Source organism: Geotrypetes seraphini, chromosome 1, assembly GCF_902459505.1.
Source record: "Geotrypetes seraphini chromosome 1, aGeoSer1.1, whole genome shotgun sequence".
Taxonomy (NCBI): Eukaryota; Metazoa; Chordata; class Amphibia; order Gymnophiona; family Dermophiidae; genus Geotrypetes; species Geotrypetes seraphini.
The window spans coordinates 214,350,442-214,371,607 of NC_047084.1; the positions used below are offsets into that span (position 1 = coordinate 214,350,442).

The 21,166-nt window shown below is 46.6% G+C and overlaps 1 protein-coding gene across 2 annotated transcripts in view; it reads right to left on the reverse strand.

Annotated features, from left to right (window-relative positions):
- The window catches only part of OCIAD1 (OCIA domain containing 1), a 126,877-nt gene that overhangs the window by 23,164 nt on the left and 82,547 nt on the right, over positions 1 to 21,166 (reverse strand). For both annotated transcript variants that reach the window (XM_033945863.1, XM_033945874.1), the window contains exons 6-7: positions 17,425 to 17,630; positions 3,573 to 3,725 (exon numbers count right to left, since the gene is read on the reverse strand). In XM_033945863.1, the coding sequence (XP_033801754.1) occupies positions 3,573 to 3,725; positions 17,425 to 17,630 (359 nt within the window). The remainder of the gene's footprint in view (positions 1 to 3,572; positions 3,726 to 17,424; positions 17,631 to 21,166) is intronic.

Below are 21,166 nucleotides of genomic sequence, written 5' to 3' on the forward strand. Positions count from 1 at the left end.
AAAATGATACAGTGAGTGGGAGTTAAGAGTTGAAAGTACTTTCAAAAACTTGGGCCTTTAGCTTGGATTTGAGCACTGCCAGGGATGGAGCATAACATATTAAGGAAGCCTGTTCCAGGCATACGGTGCTGCAAGAAAGAAGGGATGGAGTCTGGAGTTGGCAGTTGAAGAGAAGGGTGCAGATAAGAGGGGCTTGCCCGATGAGCGGAGATCACGGGAAGGGAGCATAGGGGAGATATCGGGGGTCTTCAGAGTGAATGCAGTTGTAAGTCAGCAAGAGGAGTTTAAACTGTATTTGGAAATGGACGGGGAGCCAATGATATAACTTGAGGAGAGGGGTAATGTGAGAATAGCGGCTCTCATGGAATATGGGTCGTGCAGCAGAATTTTGAACGGATTGAAGAGGTGAAGGACAGGTGTGCGGGAGGCCTGCGAGAAGTATGTTGCAGTAGTCTAAGCACGAGGTAATGAGAGCCGTGGACAAGAGTTTTGGTAGTGTGTTCAGAGAGAAGAGGACGGATTTTGGTAATATTATAGAGGAGGAAGTGACAGGATTTGGCAGTTTGCTGGATCTGAGCAGGGGAGAAAGGAGTCAAAGATCACCCCAAGGTTGCAAGCTGACGAGACAGGAAGGAGGATAGTGTTATTCACAGAAATAGAGAACGGCGAGAGGGAGAGGTGAGTTTAGGCAAAAAGATAAGGAGTTCAGTTTTAGCCACATTCAGTTTGAGATGGCGGTGAGACATCCAAGCGGCAATGTCGGACAGGCAGGCTGAAATGCGGACCTGAACTCCTGTAGAAATATTTGGCGTGGAGAGATAGATCAGGGAGTCGTCAGCATAGAGGTGATATTGGAAACCATGAGAGGAGATTAGTGTACCAAGAGAGCGGGTATATATGGAAAAGAGGAGAGGGCCCAGGACAGAGCCTTGGGGTATGCCAATAGACAGCGCGATGGCAGTGGAGGAGGATCCACCGTAACATATGCTGAAGGTACGATGAGAGAGATAGGAAGAAAACCAGAAACCCTGAAATCCCAAAGAGGACAGCGTGCTGAGAAGGAGGTGGTGATCAACAGTGTCGAAGGCAGCATACAGATCGAGAAGAATGAGGATAGAGTCCATTGGATTTGGCCAGGAACAGGTCATTAGAGACTATGGCAAGGGCAGTTTCTGTAGAGTGGAGAGGGTGAAAGCCCGATTGAAGCGGGTCAAGAACATTATGAGAAGAAAGAAAGTTAAATAGCACCAGTCCCAGTACAGACCCCTGCGGCACTCCACTGTTTACTCTCCTCCATTGAGAAAAATGACCATTTAATCCCACCCTCTTGTTTTCTATCCGATAACCAATTCCTAATCCACAACTGAACTTTGCCTCCTATCCCATGACTCTAATTTTCTCAGGAGTCCCTCATGAGGAACTTTGTCAAAAGCTTTCTGAAAATCTACATACACTGCATCAACAGGCTCACCTTTATCCACATGTTTATTCACACCTTCAAAGAAGTCAAGCAAATTGGTGAGGCAAGATTTCCCTCGGCTGAACCCATGCTGACTCCATTTCATTAAATCATGTTTATCTACATGTTCCACAATTTTATGTTTTTTTAATTATTTCCACCATTTTTCCCGGCACTGAAGTGAGGCTTACTGGTCTGTAATTTCCCAGATCTCCCCTGGAGCCCTTTTGAAAAATCAGCTTAATATTGGCCTAACATTGACAAAGAATCCACATCACAAAGAGACATGCAATTAATAGAATCAATTCCCAGGTATAACCTAAGGTCCATTATGGGGTAATTACAATCTTTGCTTAGTGCGCACTAACGGAATTAGCTGTGTCCTATTTTATACCTATGGATCATGTGGCACTTAGCGCATGCTCAGCTTTAGTAAAACTACCCTTTTCTGGATGCAGAATAAAGAGGCCAACTTCAGTACATACTAGCAGCAAAGCTAGAATTTAAGACAGGGAAGAATCTAATCCAATCTAATCTAACATGATCACTTCTATTCCACTTAACTCAAGTGCAGTTCAAGACGGATTACAAAAGAGTAAGAAGAAAATTGGGCAATTCTCTCAAATTATAACTTAATAATATACAGTGACTAATTAAAAAAAATTAACTTTACACTAATTTTTTCTGTTAGGTAATGGAGATCAAATATAAAAACTTTGATGCATCTCCCAAGGCGCCTGGGCCAATCAGGCCTTAGACTTAGTGGGGATGGGTGGACCCGCTATGCCTAAGGCCTGATTGGTTCAGGCCAATCAGGCCTTAGGCTTCGCGGGATGGGCCGGGAAGGGGCGGGCCCGCCTCATTTCGACGAGGCGGGCCTGCCGGCTGGATGGTACCAAGACCCGTCTGGACGGCCAACAATTAAAGGTTAGTTTGGGGGGGAGGTTAGTTGGGGGGGAAGTTAGGGGTGGTCATTGGTGGCTGTTAGCGCGGGGGGGGGGGGGCGTCTTCCGGCAGGAGGGATTGGGCACCCTCCTGCCGGTGATCGGTAGTGTCGGGGGGAGGGGGGGTATCTTCCAGCAGGAGGGATTGGGCACCCTCCTGCCGATGATCGGTAGTGTCAGGGGGGAGGGGGGCGGCGTTCCGGCAGGAGGGGTTGGGCACCCTCCTGCCAGCAATTGGACAGGCAGCCACTATACTTATCGCATCAGGGAGATCCCTTGCCGCAATAAGTGTAGTGGCTGCGTCTACTCTAACCCGATTCTGTAACTGGCGTCTGTAACATTGGCGCCAGTTACAGAATCGGGGTTAGTGTAGGCCCGATTCTGTATTGGTCACCCCTCCTGGGCCGTCCTACACAGAATCTGGGCCTAAATGTATAATACCATTTTAATCTTTCTTAGGAAACATGGTTTATTCCACAGATCAGGGCCACTGCCTACAATAGATCTCTTTCTGGTTGTGGATTTTCAGCATACTGAATTTGAAGGAATTGTTAATCTAATTTCTTGTGCAGAAGGTCTTGTGGCATAATATAAATTAATTGTATTGCAGTGAATGGAGGGAGCTAAGCCTTACACAATTTTAAAAACAAACATTAACAACTTAAAATATATTAAAAATATATTCTAGTTTTTACCTGAAGCTAATATAACTTACCCCCCTCCCCCCTTTTACAAAAACATGCACGGCTTTTAGTGCCAGCCATGGTGGTAACAGCTCTGATGCTCATAGAATCCCTATGAGCATAGGAACAGTTATCGCCGCAACTGGTGCTAAAAACCGCGCTACGCTTTTGTAAAAAAAAGGGGGGGGGGGATTTAACTAGGAATGGGGATGTGTGTTTAGTAGAATTCCCCCCTGAATCAATTTGGCTGCCACATTCTGTACTATCTATAATCTTTGTATTTGTGAATCCAGCAAACCTAACAAGACAATATTATAGTAATTTAGTTGACTCATAATCACTGCCAGCAAAACTGTAATTAAGGGGATCTAGAAATGGTTTAATTTGACCTTACAATATGAGTTTAACAAATGTCTTATTCAATGCTCTCTCCTACAACTTTGCTGATGTATACAGAGATTTTGGTATGGGAACTTTTAGCATTACCTTCTCTCCTAGTTGCTTGTTCTTGTGATGGCCTCACTGAAGTTTCTGCCTTTTGTGTCACAGCCACCTCATACGATTCCCTGTTTTTGCTTCTTAGTTCTTCATATGTGATTGGTTTCCTTTTAGGAGTGTCTTCTAGTAATAGGGTAGGTTCTGTTAACACAGGAATACCAGAAAAAGCAAGTTATACTTAGTGTCATATTGGCACATCCAGCCCTGCAGTTATCATTACACATATGTACGGGAGTCATTTAAAAACATTAAAGCTTCTTGAAAATATTTCCCATGAAGTTGTTAAAGTGACATTCCTCACTCCCTAAAGGCCTACCATGTTTACCTGAAAATAAGACAGTGTCTTATATGAATTTTAGGCCCAAAAAAGGCACAATGTCTTATTTTCAGGGTATGCACATGATCATCTCTCCCTTCCTCTCCTTCACCCCAATTCTTCCTCTTTCCTTTCTCACCCCCATGTGTAGCATCTTTCCTCCCCTCCCTTGCACAGCAGGACCCTTGCCTAGCTTCCCTTCCCTCCCTCCCATTCCTTGTGCAGCAGGACCCTTGCCCAGCTTCTCTCTTACCCTCCCTCCCATCTCTTGTGCAGCAGAACCCTTGAACAAGCACTGCCCTCCCAGCACCCACCACGTAGCCGAATCCCTATCCTTCCCACCCCTCCCATCGGAACCCCGCCGCGAGCCCTACTTATCTCCTTAAGCAGCGTCGGGCTGGCAGCCCATAAATTCACTCTGCCGCATCACTGATGATGTCATCAGTAACATGGCAGTGAATTCATGGGTGAACAAGGCCGAAGCAGCCTGTTAGGAGTGCTGCCGGCCTGACACTGCTTAGGGAGGTAAGTAAGGCTCGTGGCGGGGTTCCGATTGGATGGAGGGAAGGATGGGGATTCGGCAGTGCGGCGGGTGCTCAGGTGGGGGTGGGGTTGGGCGGTGCTCACTTAAAGGTTCTGCTGCACAAGGGATGGGAGGGAGGGAAGGGAAACTACCAGCAAATCCAGGGTCTAGGGCTTATTTTCGGGGTAGGACTTATTTTTGGGGAAACACGGTATTCCGTATATTGTTCCTTTGAATTCTAGTTTTCATTTGTAATTTTAGAATCTCCATTTTCCTGATTAGCCTGTTAAAGTGTGGGGCTTGTGACAATCAGCTGCTAATAAAGGATTTGTCCCTAAGTAAAGGGATAGGAATATCTTGCCCTTATGCAGAAGAGCTGACCAGATCAGCAAGCTAGAACCTGATATTGCTAACTACCACCAGTGCAGCCAGCGTGAGCCCTCTCAGCTTCAGGCCATGACCTCTGGTCCGAGACTGGGTTACATTTGCCAATGTGAATAACATGACATGCAGGAAGACTTTGTTCAGCCTAGAGCAGGGGTATCAAAGTCCCTCCTGGAGGGCTGCAATCCAGTCGGGTTTTCAGGATTTCCCCAATGAATATGCATGAGATCTATTAGCATACAATGAAAGCAGTGCATGCAAATAGATCTCATGCATATTCACTGGGGAAATCCTGAACACCCGACTGGATTGCGGCCCTCCAGGAGGGATTTTGACACCCCTGGCCTAGAGCTTTTGCCAATCCAGTTAAAGGGTTAAATCCCAGAGTGCACTCTGCTCCTGTAAGGCAGAGACAGAGAAACACTGTCCCTGAGAAACACACACAGCTGAGGAGAGAGAGCAGTCCTATCCCCCTATCAAGGCTGAGGGGGTGGGGCTATGAGCTCCGTAAAGAGCAGAGAGTGAGAGAACAGAGGGAGAAGCAGGGAGGGCAGGAGTTGTGCAAGCAGCAACCTGAGCCCTTACCCCAGCCAGACAGCAGCAATGGAGATTGGCAGATGGAAGAAAGCCCTTCCTTTCCAGTGTAGCAGAAGCTTGAACCCATGGAGTTTGTGAATACTCCAGTCAGGACAACAGAGTCAGGAACTTATGCTGAGGCCATGGATATAAGTTGCTGTAAAAGTGAGTTGTGAAGATTTTGAAGCTGCCAGTGTTTGTGCTAATGTGGGTTTTGAAGTTTGTGTTTGAAAATTGCTGCTGTGGAAAATTGCCTGCTAGGAGAGTGTTTCAATTAAAACCAGTATTAGAACTGGGAGGCTGCTTAAACTGCATAAGAGAAAAACCCTGAAGTATATTTTTCTTGTGATTGCACTGCATTACGTTCTGAGCTGAACCAGCTGAGAAGTGGTTGGCTTGGCAACAGCTGAACAAAGGCTGCTTGTTTAGAACGGCACAGTTCTTACTGAGTTCTCTGAGCTCTGGGGTTAGCAATCCTTCTCTGAGGTCTATGGGAGAATTCAGGGAATTGTAAAACTGTTTGTGACAATTACTTATGCTGCTTGTGCGAAGAACTACATTATGAAACTTTTTCTTTGGGACTTACAAAGTTACTTGATTAACCTGTACACAAGTCCTGGTGAAGAGGACTATAACTTAAACTTAAAAGTCCAGGAACCAGTAATTGAACTTTCTATTCTGACTTTTACTGAGAGCCTGTGTTTATTGGCTATTGTTCTTTTGTGCTTCTTGTTTTTTTCTGGAAATTATTTTGAAGTATTTTTTTGCATTGCAAGACAGTGGTGAGCTTTAACCACAATCTGGCTTTTGGGCAGAATAAAAGCTAGAAACCTGCTTTGTGGTCCGAGTCCTTATTCTCTCAGAAGTAAAGGGAATACTTACCTGCAGCCCTATTGCGGGCAACAGATGACAGACTTTAAACCTGAAGGGTTCCCTAAGTCAGTGGGGACCATGCCAGTTCAGTATTCGTTAGTCACAGGGCCCACTGCGCTATCCAGGGGTATGGACTGTGACAGGCTGCAGGATTCTTCTCATCTTCAGTCCAGTGATTGTACAATAATTGCTACCTCTGCTTTCCTGTCTGGTAGCGACCTGCTTGCAGAAGGATGTCAAGCGCATCTTTCAGTTCCTCCTCCTTCACTAGTGGAGTATAGTGCCCTCTTCAGTTTGTACCAAAGCAGGGGATCTCCATTTAACAGAAGAAAGCAGGAGGAGGGGCACTGGGAACTTCCCTGAGAAAACAGTACATTTCTGTTCTGCTCTGTAACTCATGAAAAAAAACATTAGCATGAATTAATAACATAGGTGTACCAATGAATCACCCTGCTATGTGCAACTAACAACAACACTTGTAGAGCTCAGGAACTCAACAAACTTAAGAACATAAGAAATGCCTGCACCGGATCAGACCCGGGGTCCATCTAGTCCGGCGTTCCGCACACGCGGAGGCCCAGCCAGGCACACCCTGGCGAATACAATGTCACTCGTATCCCTCAATGTCTTCTGCAAGAAGATGTGCGTCTAATTTTCCCTTAAATCCTAGAACGGTGGTTTCCTCCACCAGCTCTTTCGGGAGAGAGTTCCAGGCGTTCACCACTCGCTGTGTGAAGCAGAACTTTCTGACGTTTGTCTTGGCCGTGTCCCCTCTCAGCTTCAGGCCATGACCTCTGGTCCGAGACTGGGTTACATTTGCCAATGTGAATAACGCTGTTTCTTGCTCATCATCCTTTCCCCCTGTTGGTGAGTGAGCTTTCTCCATTATGTCAATTCCTTTTAGCAATTTAAAAGTCTCGATCAGATCCCCTCTCAGTCTTCTCTTCTCAAGGGTGAGTAGTCCCAGTTTTCTGAGGCGATCTTTGTAGCTCAAGTTCTCCATACCTTTTACTAGCTTCGTCGCTCTCCTCTGCACCCTCTCCAGTAGTGTTATATCCTTCTTCAGGTATGGAGACCAGTGTTGGACACAGTATTCCAGGTGTGGTCTGACCATTGCTCTATAAAGCGGCATTATGACCTCCCTTGATCTACTCGTGATTCCTTTCTTTATCATGCCTAACATCCTGTTAGCTTTCTTTGCCGCCGCTGCACATTGAGCCGATGGCTTCAGGGTTCTATCTATCAGTACTCCCAGGTCTTTTTCTTGATCGCTCTTCCCCAATGTTATATCTAACAGTTTGTACCCATGCTCCTTGTTTTTACTGCCCAGGTGCATCACTTTGCATTTTTCTACATTAAAACTCATCTGCCAATTTTCTGCCCATCTCTCAAGTTGCTTCAAATCTCTCTGGAGTTCCTCGCTGTCTTTTTGTGACCTGATTGCTCGGCATAGTTTTGTGTCATCTGCAAACTTGATGATAGCACTGGTCGTTTCTTCTTCCAGGTCATTTACGAAGATATTGAATAAGATAGGCCCAAGAACTGAGCCCTGAGGCACACCGCTAGTTACTTTCTTCCAGTCTGAGTACTTCCCATTTATGCCCACTCTTTGTCTTCTGTTTTCTAGCCATTTTCCTATCCATCTCAGTATATCCCCTTCTATTCCATGACTTTGTAGTTTCTTGAGAAGTCTCGCATGAGGTACTTTGTCGAACGCTTTCTGGAAGTCCAAGTATATTATGTCAACCGGTTCTCCGCTATCGACTTGTTTGTTCACTCCCTCGAAAAACTGAAGTAAGTTTGTCAAGCATGACTTCCCTTTCCTGAAGCCATGCTGACTACCTCTCAGCAGGTCATGGTTATCCAGGTGCTGTACAATGCTGTCTTTAATCAAAGCCTCAACCATTTTCCCAGGGACTGATGTGAGACTCACTGGTCTATAGTTTCCCGGTTCTCCCCTTGATCCTTTTTTGAAGATTGGTATTACGTTCGCTATCTTCCAGTCTTCTGGTATCTGTCCGGTTATAACTGACAAGTTAGCGAGGGTTTGCAGTAGTTCTCCAATTTCCACCTTTAGTTCTTTTAATACTCTCGGGTGAATTCTGTCTGGGCCAGGGGATTTGTCACTTTTTAGTTTGTCAATCTGATAGTATACCTGGTCCAGATCCACCTTCACTGTAGTGAGGCTCTCCTCTATTTCCCCCTTGAATACTTTCACTGTTTCGGGTATCGATGTGGTGTCTTCCTTGGTAAAGACAGAAGCAAAGAAGGAATTTAATCTGTCTGCAATCTGTTTGTCCTCTTTGATTTATCCTTTTCTTCCTTGGTCGTCGAGAGGGCCCACTGTCTCCTTTGCAGGTTTTTTCCCTTTAACATATCTAAAAAATGGTTTGAAGTTTTTGGCCTCTTGGGCTATCATTTCCTCATAGGCCCTTTTGGCTTCTCTCACAGCCTTGTGGCACTTCTTCTGGTCGTCTTTATGACTGTTCCAAGCCTCAGTTGTTTTCTTGCGCTTCCATTTTTTGAACGAGTCTTTCTTTTCCCTAACTGCATCCTTCACCTCTTTGGTTAGCCAAGCTGGTTCTCTTTTGGCTTTAGTTTTCCTTCCTTTGGCTATCTGCGGGATGTATAGATTCTGTGCTTCGGTGATAGTTTTTTTTAGTAGGGAACATGCTTGTTCTACCGTTTCGATTTTGGATATCCTTTTCTTGATCCGTTTTCTTACCATGGCTCTCATGCTATCGTATCTTCCTTTTTTAAAGTTGAAAGTCTTGGTTAGGGTCTTAGTTTGCTTCCCCTTCCCGATGTCGAGTTTAAAGTAGATCATACTGTGGTCGCTCGTTCCTAACGGGACCGTGACTTCTACATCTTTGGTTTGCCCAGTTATGCCATCTAGGACTAAGTCCAAGGTGGCGTTTCCTCTTGTCGGTTCTCCTACCATTTGTTCTAGGAAGCAGTCTCCCATCATTTCCAGGAACTTTATTTCTTTGCCGCAGCTTGAGGTTACTAGGTTCCAGTCTATTCCTGGGAAATTGAAGTCTCCCATGATAGTTACATTGCCCATCCTACATTCATGTCTTATTTCATCTATCATATCCGAGTCTGTTTCCTCCGTCTGACCTGGAGGTCGATAGTAGAGACCTATTTTTATGTCTGCTCCGTTTTGTCTGGGGATCTTTACCCAGAGGGACTCCAGTTTCGTTTTCTCTTCCGCCTTCCCTTCTCCAGTAGATTCTACTCCTTCTTGGACATATAGGTCAATGCCTCCCCCTTTCTGCCCTGTTCTGTCTCTTCTGTAAAGCTTGTATCCCTGTAGTACTGTATCCCATTCATTTTCCTCGTCCCACCATGTTTCTGTTATGCCAATGATATCTATTTCTTTGCATCTAGCTAGTGTTTCCAACTCCCCCATTTTGTTTCTCAGGCTTCTGGCATTCGTGTACATACATTTAAGCTCCCTTTGTGTTGCCTTCTTAGATTTTCTGGGCTTCACAGGCCTTATTGTATCTTTTACTGCATCTATTTGCGCTCCATTGTTGTCTCCCTCATTTGCGTCAAGTTCTTCCTCTTCATCTGAGCGGATGTCCTTATTTCCTGCTGTCCGGGCCATCAACTGGTTGTCGACTGTCCGCTCTCCCCTGATCTTCAGTTTAAAGTCTTCTCAATGATCTTCTTCATGTTTCCAGCCAATATTCTCGCCCCTTCTTTGGTGAGGTGTAATCCGTCCTTCCTATAGTACCTGCTCCTTCCCCAGAACGTTGTCCAGTTGCGCACGAAGTCAAACCCTTCTTCCTCGCACCATCGTCTCATCCAGGCGTTGATTTCTCGCAGCTCATCTTGCCTCTTCGCATCTGCTCTCGGTATCGGGAGGATCTCAGAAAATGCCACTGTCACCTCCCTGACCTTCAGTTTTCTTCCAAGTGAGTGGAGCTGGTTCTTCATTTCCTCCCTATCATACTTCCGTCCGCTCACGTCGTTGGTTCCCACGTGGATAAGTACCGCTGTGTCATTCCCTTCTGCGCTGTCTATGATCCTGATGATACTGCCAGCCACATCCTTCACTCTTGCTCCGGGCAGGCAGGTGACCAGTCTGTCTTCTCTTCCTCCTGCAATGTGGCTGTCTACATTGCGTATAATGGAATCTCCAACAATGATCCCTATCTTCTCTATTCGAGGGTTTCTTGGGGGTCACAAGTCCACGTCCATGGTGTAGGTCCTGTCTTCTTTCTTCTGTGGCACATCCCCAACCTCAGCTGCAGACTCTTCATCAATTGTAGTGGTATCTCCGCCCATATCACCATGGCCTTCTTCCTGGGTAGTTCGGGTACAGCTGTCCAACCCTGGGATTTCCACATGTTGCTGGTGGGCTTCCTCGATGAATTTCTCCAGTTCCTCGATCTCTTCGCTGGTACTAGATGTCTCCTGCTTGCTGGGTTCTTCTTCTTTATAGGTGAGGAGTTCTTCCAGTTCTCTCACTGTTCCCTCCAGCATACGAACTTGTTGTTTCAGGCTATCCAGTTCTCTGCACCGACTGCAAACGTATGCCCTAGTCCCCGAGGGGAGGTAGTCATACATATTGCAGTCAATGCAGAAGACTGGAAAGCCCATCTTCTGGGTACCGTGGGCGATCATTTCCCTTCTGAAGTCTGGGCTGTATGTGAATCTTCTGTTTCTGTCGGTTGTGTGTGACCCGACTTCCTGTTGTTGTCTTCTAGTTAGTAGTGAGTCTGTTTGTGCTGCTGTGCTTTGGGTGTTTTAGGTGAGTGCTTGTTTTAGGTGTGTTCTAGGAATGTGGTGTGAAAGAAGTGTTGCCTGCTGTGTGGCTAGGTAAGAAAGCCTTGTAACTTACGCTTTTGGTCTTTCTTTTGGGCGACCTAACTTCCTGGCTCCTTCGCAAAGGCGCACTCGCTAAGGCGAGCGCCTTTGCCGCTCGCCTTCGCCGCGCGCCGAACGGCCTTCGCGCCGTTGGCTCCCTTCCTGTTAAGGGGGAGTCGGGTCGATGATGCGGAGGGGGTGGGTGGAGCTTCCTCTCGCCGCTACCCGCTCCTCTCCGCCGCCGCTGGTAGCTCTCTCCTGATCTTCCCTGCTTGCTTGTGCTTCCTCTGCCTCGCTGCTCCTCACAAAGCGACTTTCACTGTCTCGCTGCTCCTCTCCACGCACCTGAAGTGGCCTTCGCGCCCTGGCTCCCTTCCTTTTAAGGGGGAGTCGGGTCGATGATGCTGATGATGCGGAGGGGGTGGGTGGAGCTTCCTCTCGCCGCTACCCGCTCCTCTCCGCCGCCGCAGGTAGCTCTCTCCTGATCTTCCCTGCTTGCTTGTGCTTCCTCTGCCTCGCTGCTCCTCACAACGCGACTTTCACTGTCTCGCTGCTCCTCTCCACGCGGCTGAAGTGGCCTTCGCGCCCTGGCTCCCTTCCTGTTAAGGGGGAGTCGGGTCGATGACGCTGATGATGTGGAGGGGGTGGGCGGAGCTTCCTCTCGCCGCTACCCGCTCCTCTCCGCCGCCGCCGCTGGTAGCTCTCTCCTGATCTTCCCTGCTTGCTTGTGCTTCCTCTGCCTCGCTGCTCCTCACAACGCGACTTTCACTGCCTCGCTGCTCCTCTCCATGCGGCTGAAGTGGCCTTCGTGCCCTGGCTCCCTTCCTGTTAAGGGGGAGTCGGGTCGATGACGCTGATGATGCGGAGGGGGTGGGCGGAGCTTCCTCTCGCCGCTACCCGCTCCTCTCCGCCGCCGCTGGTAGCTCTCTCCTGATCTTCCCTGCTTGCTTGTGCTTCCTCTGCCTCGCTGCTCCTCACAACGCGACTTTCACTGCCTCGCTGCTCCTCTCCACGCGACTTATTGTTTTATTAACCATAAATGATTGCATTTCATCCAAATGACAAGAGAAAAACCAGTTCTGGACTGTACATTTGTCCAAAGCAGTAAGCAGGCACATTGGAAAACTGACAGGGCAGGCTGTACAGATTCCTATTTCCTTTAACAGAAAGAAGATTATCCAGGAAAGAACCTAATCTTCCATTCTGTAGCAAGAACATAGGAGTCTGTACTCTAGGTTACATACCAAGCAGTTGCAGATACCTAAGGTAGGATGAAACTGACCGCAAAACCAAGGACCCAAAAGTGGAGTCATCCCTAGTCACCACGTCCATTCTGTAAAATCTTGTAAAGGTATGGAGAGTATACCAAGTAACTTCTCTACAGATCTCTTCAGGTGGCACGGCCCTGGTCTCTGCCCAGGAAACCGCCACACTTCTAGTTGAATGAGCTTAGAGAGAACAGCCATCTTAAATCGATAAAATTGCCATATGAATCCATCTGGCAATAGATGCCTTGGAAGCTGGTCTGTCTCGTCTTGACTGGTTAAAACAAAAAGATGGTCGGAAAGACAAAAGTCATTGTTGTTGCTTTCTGGGTCATGCTGTGGCTTTCTTCAGGATATGCTGTGAAGTCTGCAGTAGAGAGCTGCACGGGAACGGGGACGATGGGAATCCTGCGGGACCCGTGAGGATCCCGCGGGTTCCCCCTTCGGGTCACGGGGATTCCGTGGGGACGCCCCTAGGGTCACGGGGTTCCTGCGGGGTTGGATACACTCGAGCCGCGAGGCTCGTCTTCTTTTCCCTACCTGCCTTGCCACAGCACACAGCCAACCGGAAGTCTTCCACGATGTCAGCGCTGACATCAGAGGGAGGGCTTAAGCAAAGCCCTCCCTCCCTCCGACGTCAGCGCTGACATCGGGAAGACTTCCGGTTGGCTTGTGCTGCGGCAGGGCAGGTAGGAAAAATTCAAGGTAGTGGCGTACCAAGGGGGGGGGGGCGGTCTGCCCTGGGGCAGCCTTAGGGGGGTGCAGAGCAGGCCAGATCCCCTTACCTTCGTGGCGCTTTCCCTTGACCGACCGACAACAGGCCTGGTCCGACAAACCTCCCTGCTCTGTAGCCGCGAATCTAAATTACCTTCTTACAGCAGCTGGATTCAGGGCAGGGAGGTTTGTTGGACCGGGCCTGTTATGTTGTCGGGCGGGCGGGAAATGCCACAAAGGTAAGGGGCAAGGAGGGAGAAAGGGAGGAAAGGTGGAGTGGAGAGGAATAGACCCTTAAGGGAAATGGGTAAAACTGAGGGGGGAGAAAGATGCTGAAAGCACTGGGGAAAGACAGAGGGGGGGGGGGGAAGGACGCTGAAAGCACATGGGGAAGACAAAGGGGTGGAGAAGGACGCTGGGAAAGGACATGGGGAAGACGGGAGGGGGAGAAGGACGCTGAAAGGACATGGGGAAGACAGAGGGGGGAGAAGGATGCTGAAAGCACATGGGGAAGACAGAGGGAGGAGAAGGACGCTGAAAGGACATGGGGAAGACAGAGGGGGGAAAAGGATGCTGAAAGGACATTGGGAAGATGGGGGGAGAAGGACGTGAAAGGCTCCCTGCGCTAAAAACCGCTATTGCGGTTTAGTAAAAGGGGCCCATAGTGCAAAATATAGACAGCATATATAAATTCTCAAAACGGACACATTTTGATCACTAAATTGAAAATAAAATCATTTTTCCTACCTTTGTTTGGTAATTTCATCAGTCTCTGGTTGCACTTTATTCTTCCGACTGTGCATCCAATATTTCTTCCCTTCTTTCAGCCTCCTCTATGCTTCCTCTCCTCCAGACCTCATTCCCTCCCCCAACTTTTTCTTTCATCCTGTTCCCTTCTTTCTTTCTCTCTCCCTCCATGCCCCCTTTCTTTCTGTATGTCTGTCTTTCTCTCTCTCTCTCTTCATGCGCCATTTCTTTCTTTATTTCATCCTGCCCCCTTCTTTCTTTCTCTCTCCATGCCTCCTTTCTTTCTCTCTGTCTGTCTTTCTCTCTCTCTGTGCCCCATTTTTTTCTTTTTCTTTGTTTCACCCTGCCCCCTTTCTTTCTGGCTCCCTGTCCCCCCCCGTTTATTTCTTTCTCCCTCCCCTCCCCTATGCCACCGCCTTTGGGAAAATGCTGCCAACCGCCGCTGGGGAATAGGCTGCCACTGCCGCCATCGGGAACAGGCCGGCTCCGAGTTCGCCCTGCTTCTCTTCCCCGTGGGCCGGACCAACTCTTTGCTGTCCAACGTCAATTCTAAAGTCAGAGAGGACGTTCCAGGCCAGCCAGGCAGTGATTGGCTGGCCCAGAACGTCCTCTCCGATGTCAGAATTGACGTCAGGCGGCGAGAATTGGTTGGCCCTACAGGGAAGAAAAGAAGGGAGAACTCGGCCGGCTTGTTCCCATTGACAGCAGTGGAAGCCTTTCCCCAGTGGATGGCCAGCAGTGCACCCCCTTGGGGCGTGCACCTGGGGCGGACCGCCCCCCCTTGGTACGCCAGAGCACGGGCCAGGCCTTTCAAGACCATATTGAAATCCGAAGACAGGAACAGTCTGTGTAATGGGGGTCGAGTCTGAGAGCCCCCCGTCAAAATCTGAGTGATATCTGGGTGAGAAGCAAGAGACCGAAGGCTGCTCCGAGACTGAAAGCATGAGATCCCATAAATCTGCATTAGGAGTGACAAAACCACAAGGCCCTTTTCGAAACCAGCTTCAAGAAGGCAAGGATCACTGCATGGGAGCCCTCTCTGGCTACCTGCTCCTTGACGCACCATAACTGAAAGGTCTTCCAGGTCTTAGCATAAATTGCAACCATTATAGGCTTCCTAGACCTAAGGAGAGTTGTAACCACAACCTCTGAATAACTTCTGAAGCAAGGCTGTGCGCTGAAGATCCTGCCCTAAGACCAAAGCATTCCGGCCTATCCATTGCAACTGGTCCTTGACTGAGAAACCCCGAATGAACAGGTAGCTTCAAGGATCTGTCTCTCTGTACACTCACCAAGTTCACATACCAAGGTCTTTAGGGCCAATCCAAAGCCACTAGGATCACTAGACCCCAATGGGCTGCTATTCTGCAGATGATCCAACCCACCATGGTCCACAGTGGAAATACAAAGAAAATCAGATCTGTAGGCCATGACTAGACCACGGCATACAGCCCTGCGTGTCCACGCTCGACTCTGCGACAGTAGAAGTGGTATGCCTTCACATTCTTGGCTGTGGCCATGAGGTCCATGCCTGGCTTGCCCCAATTCCGAACTATGAAGGAGAATGCTTTTTGAGACAGAGACCACTCTCTGAGATCCAGAATCTGTCGTCTGATAAAGTCGGCTTGGACATTCTCGACTCCTATCACGTGGGCTGCAGAGAGAGCTTGTAAGTGAAGTTCCACCTACTGGAATAACATCCGAGCTTCTAAGCGAATGCCAGTGCTCCTGGTGCCACCCTGTCTGTTTAAATAATACACTGCTGTGGCATTGTCCAAAAACACCCCAACTGCTTTCCCTTTCAGGAAAGACTGCAACTGAAGCAAGGCCAACCAAATGGCTCTCAGTTCAAGACAATTGATGGATCACTTGCACTCCGATGGTGACCAATTACCCTGGAAAGGGCGACCACAGCAGAGGGCCCCCTAGCTACTAAGGCTGGCACCTGTTGTGAGGGTCACCCATGAATTGATTATGAGAGGCATGCCTATCATCAAATTCACCCCTTGGAACCACCAACGCATGCTGCACTTTTCCTCTGTCACCTTGGAGAGCATCATCTGTAGGGGGTGATGAAATGGAGACCATCTGGACAGAAAAGAGTGCTGAAGAAAACACATAAGTGCTCTTGCCCAGGGCACCACTTCCAATGAAACTACCATTGAGCCCAGCACCAGCAGATACTGCCATGCCGTGGAGCTTGGAAGGGTCAAGATCACAAGAATCTGCATCTTAAGCTTCTGTCTGCATGGCTCAGGAAGAAAAACATGGTCCTACACTGTGTCGAAGCGGACTTGCAGATACTCTAAGCACTGAGTCAGTTGAAGAAGACTCTTTCGAAAGTTGTCTATCCAGTCCAATTCCTGTAAGAGGCCCAATACTTGCTGGACCATGCATTCACAGTCCACCAGAGAGGGGGCCCTGATCAGCCAATTGTCTAGGTAAGGATGCCCGTCCAGTGAAGGTGGGCAGCTACTACCAGCATCACCTTGGTAAAGGTGTGGGAAGCCATGACCAAACCAAAGGAAAGCACCACAAACTGGAAGTGGCACTGAAGCACATGAAACCTCAGATATCTACTGTGAGCCGGAAATATGGGGATGTGAAGATATGTCTCCATTAAATCCAGAGAGGCAAGGAACTCTCCAAGAGGCACAGCTGCTATAACAGAGCGGACCGTTTCCATGCGAAAGCCAGGGACCTTTAAGGCCTCATTTACAGACTTCAAATCCAGAGTGGGCCTCCAATCTTCTTTGCCTTTCTTGGGCACTATGAAATATAACGAGTATCTGCCTGAGCCCGATTCTTCTTCAGGAACTGAAAAAACAGAGCAGAGCAAAACAAACCTTCTGAGTTCACTTGCAGAAGGAATAACTGAGGAAGGTCATGTGCTCCACTGCAGAAGGGGAGGAGTATCAAGTTCTTCTGCAGTTCAAGGGAAATGGGAATCAATAGCTACAGTACAGACTCCTATGTATCTGCAACAGAACAGAATTTTATGGCCTAGTAGAGGATATGGCATGTTCTAACTAAATTCCTCCTGTAACCCCTATTAAATTATAAAATAAATTAATAAATTATTAAGCCACTGTGGTATTCCTGGCTCCTGCTTTTAAGGGTAAAATGGATTAATTTTTGTATGTTTTGAGTACATGTTTGTGATACTTTGCTGAGGAAGCATCCTTTTAAATGGAATGTTCCTAATTCCAAGGTTCTCAAACTTGTAGCAGCGAGGACTGTATCCTGGAGATACACATAGCAAGCCTGTGGTGGTATAAATCAGAGGTTAGAAATTGCTCTGGTATTCCTCCATGCAGGGATAAATTGATTGTGGCTGTGCTGGTCACATGAGTCAGAGATGGTGTGAAGAAAGCAATAGCAAAAGAAAATGTGAGAGTAGAGAGCCAGGAGGGATAACTTGTCTAACCTCCGAGGCTGTTTGCTGGGTGGAAGAAGAAAGGTCTTGGCGTCTCAGTTTGGGGAAGGCCCCCCATCAAAATAGTTGAGAACCGCTGGACTAGCTCAAATATTCATTACTGTGTTTTATTAAAAACACTGTAGGAATAAACAGCTTTATTCTACAAGAAACAAGACACAAACACAGCTTGACCTATTTGTGAAAGATACCTTGGGCAGCATGATCTGTAATGCCTGTGGGAGATGATTCACTGAGGGAAGCGCTGAATGGAGCTGGGTCATAATGCAGGGCATCATGGTCTCTGAATCTGTGATCATCCGAATACATGGAAGCAGAAGGGACTTCAGCCTTTTGAAGAGGTGCTGCGGAACTCGTATTCTCTGCATTAGCAAATTTCGTATTTCTTCCAGGATAGCTTGAAAATCAATCAATGCATTCTGCCGTTAAGGATGGAAAGGCTCAATAAGATATCTGACATAAACACAGCAGTGGAGGCATTTATTTGCTTATCTCCTACCCTACCTGTATAAAGAGATTCTGTGAGTACTCGCTCAAAGGATCTGCAGTCTCTGCACTTTCATCTCCATTACCACCACCTCCTATTTCCTAATTTATTAGTCAGGTTAATAAAAATTAGAGCTGAACCAAATAGCATATTTTATTATTTAGCTGAATACCAAAAACCAATACCAAAAACAGTACGAATAATAGACATTGAGTTTTAACATAACAAATAATAAAAGAAGCAATGCAAAATCAGATATCACAGGTTTATTTTAGTAGGATTAGTACAATAGAGCTAAAGATTATTTGTATTCATTTTTAAATCTCTATTTGGCTAAACATAAATATTTGGAACAGCCATAATAGGAATAATTTCTTCCTTGAACTATTATAAGATTTTGGACAGTTTGTTCTATAAAAAGTCTCCAGGCATCAACATGGAGTTTCTGCATCTAGTGCTTTCATTTATTCTTTAGTGACTCAAGATTTTATCCACTGAAGTTGTCCAAACAATACATGTACATGAACATTCATTAACATCTTACTTATTTATTCCAAACATAAGGAGGGCATGGAGGCAACTCACGGTAGATTCACTGCAGGAACAGGGCCATTTACCGCTCCAAGGGGTGGTGAATGGTCTTGTCCCCGTATCCACAGCAACCCGTTTACCCCCCCTCCCATTACTGCAGGTTACCCATGGCTACCCACGGGTAACAGTCATCCATGTCTGTCTCGATAACAAACTATGGACTTTTCCTCCAGGAAATTGTACAAACCTTTCTTAAAATCAGTTACGTTAACGACTCTTACCAAAACCTCTGGCAATGTGTTCCAGAGCTTAACTATTCTCTGAGTGAGTGGTTCCATGTGCAAGCTGTCTTCAGCTTCAATCCCTCATGAAGGAAGTAAAGGAACTGAGAGAGGAAGTGGCAATACTGAGAAGCATCCGTGAGAATGAGAGGTACATCGATGAAATGGTTCATGAGGCATCAAAGATTTCCAGCAGTGGGGAAGAAGAGGCTGTGATGAGGGAATACAGCTGGACTCAGGTTATGGAACCCTTCAAGACTGGTACTGTGACTCCACCCATCCTTGAACTGAAGAATTGGTATGCTGCCCTGGAAGTGGAGATAAGAGCATCCCAGGCAGAGGAAGGACCAAAGCTTGAAATCCCTAAAATTGCTGAATCCATGACCATTAGGAGGCATAAGGTAGTGGTGGTTAGCGTCCATCTGCAGACAAGACATGATGTCCCGGGAGGCAGTGGCCCGCCCCGGGTGCACGGCTCAAGGGGGTGTACTGCCAGCACACCGAGTCCGAAACTTCCCACCCTACTCTGCTGGGGACCTTCCTGCACCTCCTCATGGCTGTGGTCCATCTCCTCCTCCGACTCACTTACTGGTTCCGGAGCAGAGTCGACATTCATGGGGAGGTGCAGCAAGGTCCCTTGATGACTGCGTCTGCCGGCTCTGCTCCCGAACCAGTAAGTGATGTCAGAGAGAGTGGACCGGTAGCAACGCAGAGGGCACATGATGGGGGAAGAGGATTGAGTTAGTGAAATATTGGAGAGTGTGAGGGAAAGAGGTGGCAAGCTGTAGTTAGACAGTGAAAAGGGAAATTGATGACAGGGTAGTAAGAACTTAATCTAGACAAATGCAGAAAACAAAATGAGAAGGAAGATGAGGGAAGAAAAGGATAGGGAAGGGAGAGGAGAGAGTGACATGCCAGACCATGGGGGTGTGCAAGAGGGAAGGGGAGGAGAGAAATGCTAGACCATTGGAGGAGGGTAGGGAAGGAAAGAAGATGGATGCCAGACCAATGGGGGTGAAGGGAGAAATGAAAGGGGGAGGCATACAGTTTCTGGAAGGGGCATAGAAAGAGAGAAGATGCCATAAAGAAGGGACAGAGAGAGGACAGACAGTGGATGGAAGGAAGAGAGAAACAAGAAGATGAGGAAAGCAGAAACCAGAGAAGACAAAGGTAGAAAAAAACATTCTATTAATTTTTTTGCTTTAGGATAAAGTAGTATTATAGTTGTGTTGATAAATATTTATAAACAGAAAATGGAAATAAGGTGTTCCTTTTATTTGACTAATTATAATACATTTTTGACTAATTCAGAGACCAAAATCCCTTCCTCAGGTCAGGACAGGATACCATAACAGCAGTATAGTTTACTGTCCTGAGAAAAGAGGATCTGGCTTCTGAAAGCTATTTGAAAAATGTATTAGTCCAATAAAATGGTATTATCTTTTTTTTTTTTTTTATTTTTTATTTATCATTTTATTATTACATCCCATACAAAGATGTTAAAGGAAATACAAAAATTATATATCTTTCTTAGTTAGAAAAACTAAGAAACAAAAAATGAACAATGAAAACAGTCATCAAATACAGTCCACAATTAGAGGAGAAGAGACAAAATTAAATAAAGCCCCTCGGGAAAGGGGAACATATACCCAAGAAAATCACAAATTAGGAAATAGAGCAGGTAAGATGTTATCCTATCCATTAATTAATACCGCATTAATAACCTGTTTCATTCGGACTGTTTAGAGATTTCTTTACCCTCCAGGAAAAAACCTAATTGGGCAGGTTCAAAGAAAATATATCTACTCCCTTGATAGGAGATAAAACATTTACAGGGAAATCTTAACTGGAACACTGCCCCCAAGGCAATCACCTTTGATCGATAATTCAAAAATTCTTTCCTCCTAGTTTGTGTCCATTTAGAGACATCCGGAAATATATATATCCTTTCACCTAAATAGGTGACCTGTTTCAAATTAAAATACAATTTCAACAACATTTCTTTATCTTGTAAAAATACCAAAGAGACTAATAATGTTGCCCGCCCCTGAATTTCAATATCAGATGATTGCAAAATGGCTGAAACATCCAATTGTGTTTTTTCAGCTTCCACTACTTTTTCCTTTTGCCTTTGTTTTAAATAGTAGATTCTTTGTGTCGGAGGAAGACTTACTTCTGGAATATTTAATACAGTCAACATGAAATTCTTAAACAGTTCTTGAGGCGGCATAAACTTAGCAACCGGAAAGTTAAGGATTCTCAAATTCAAATTTTTTTGTTGGTTTTCTAAGTTTTCAATCTTCCTCAAGATCATCATTTTGTCTGACATTTGTTTAGTAAGCAAATTCTTAGTCTCAGTTGTTACTTTTTCTAAATTTTTAAGATCCACTTGATGTTGTTGAATAGAAGTCTCTAAAGAACTTATCCTAGTGGTAGAATTCATGGAAATAGCAACAAAATTAGTGCATACCAGGTGTAGATTCTCTATTGCAGTCCAGATGGATTCCAGTGTTACTGCCTGTGGTCTCACCAACGGCTTGAGGGAGGTAATAGCAGCCAGATTTTCTGTAGCTTCTGCCCCAAGAGAAAAACTCTGGGCTCCTTCAACCTCACCACCGTTCGCTGCCAAAGGCT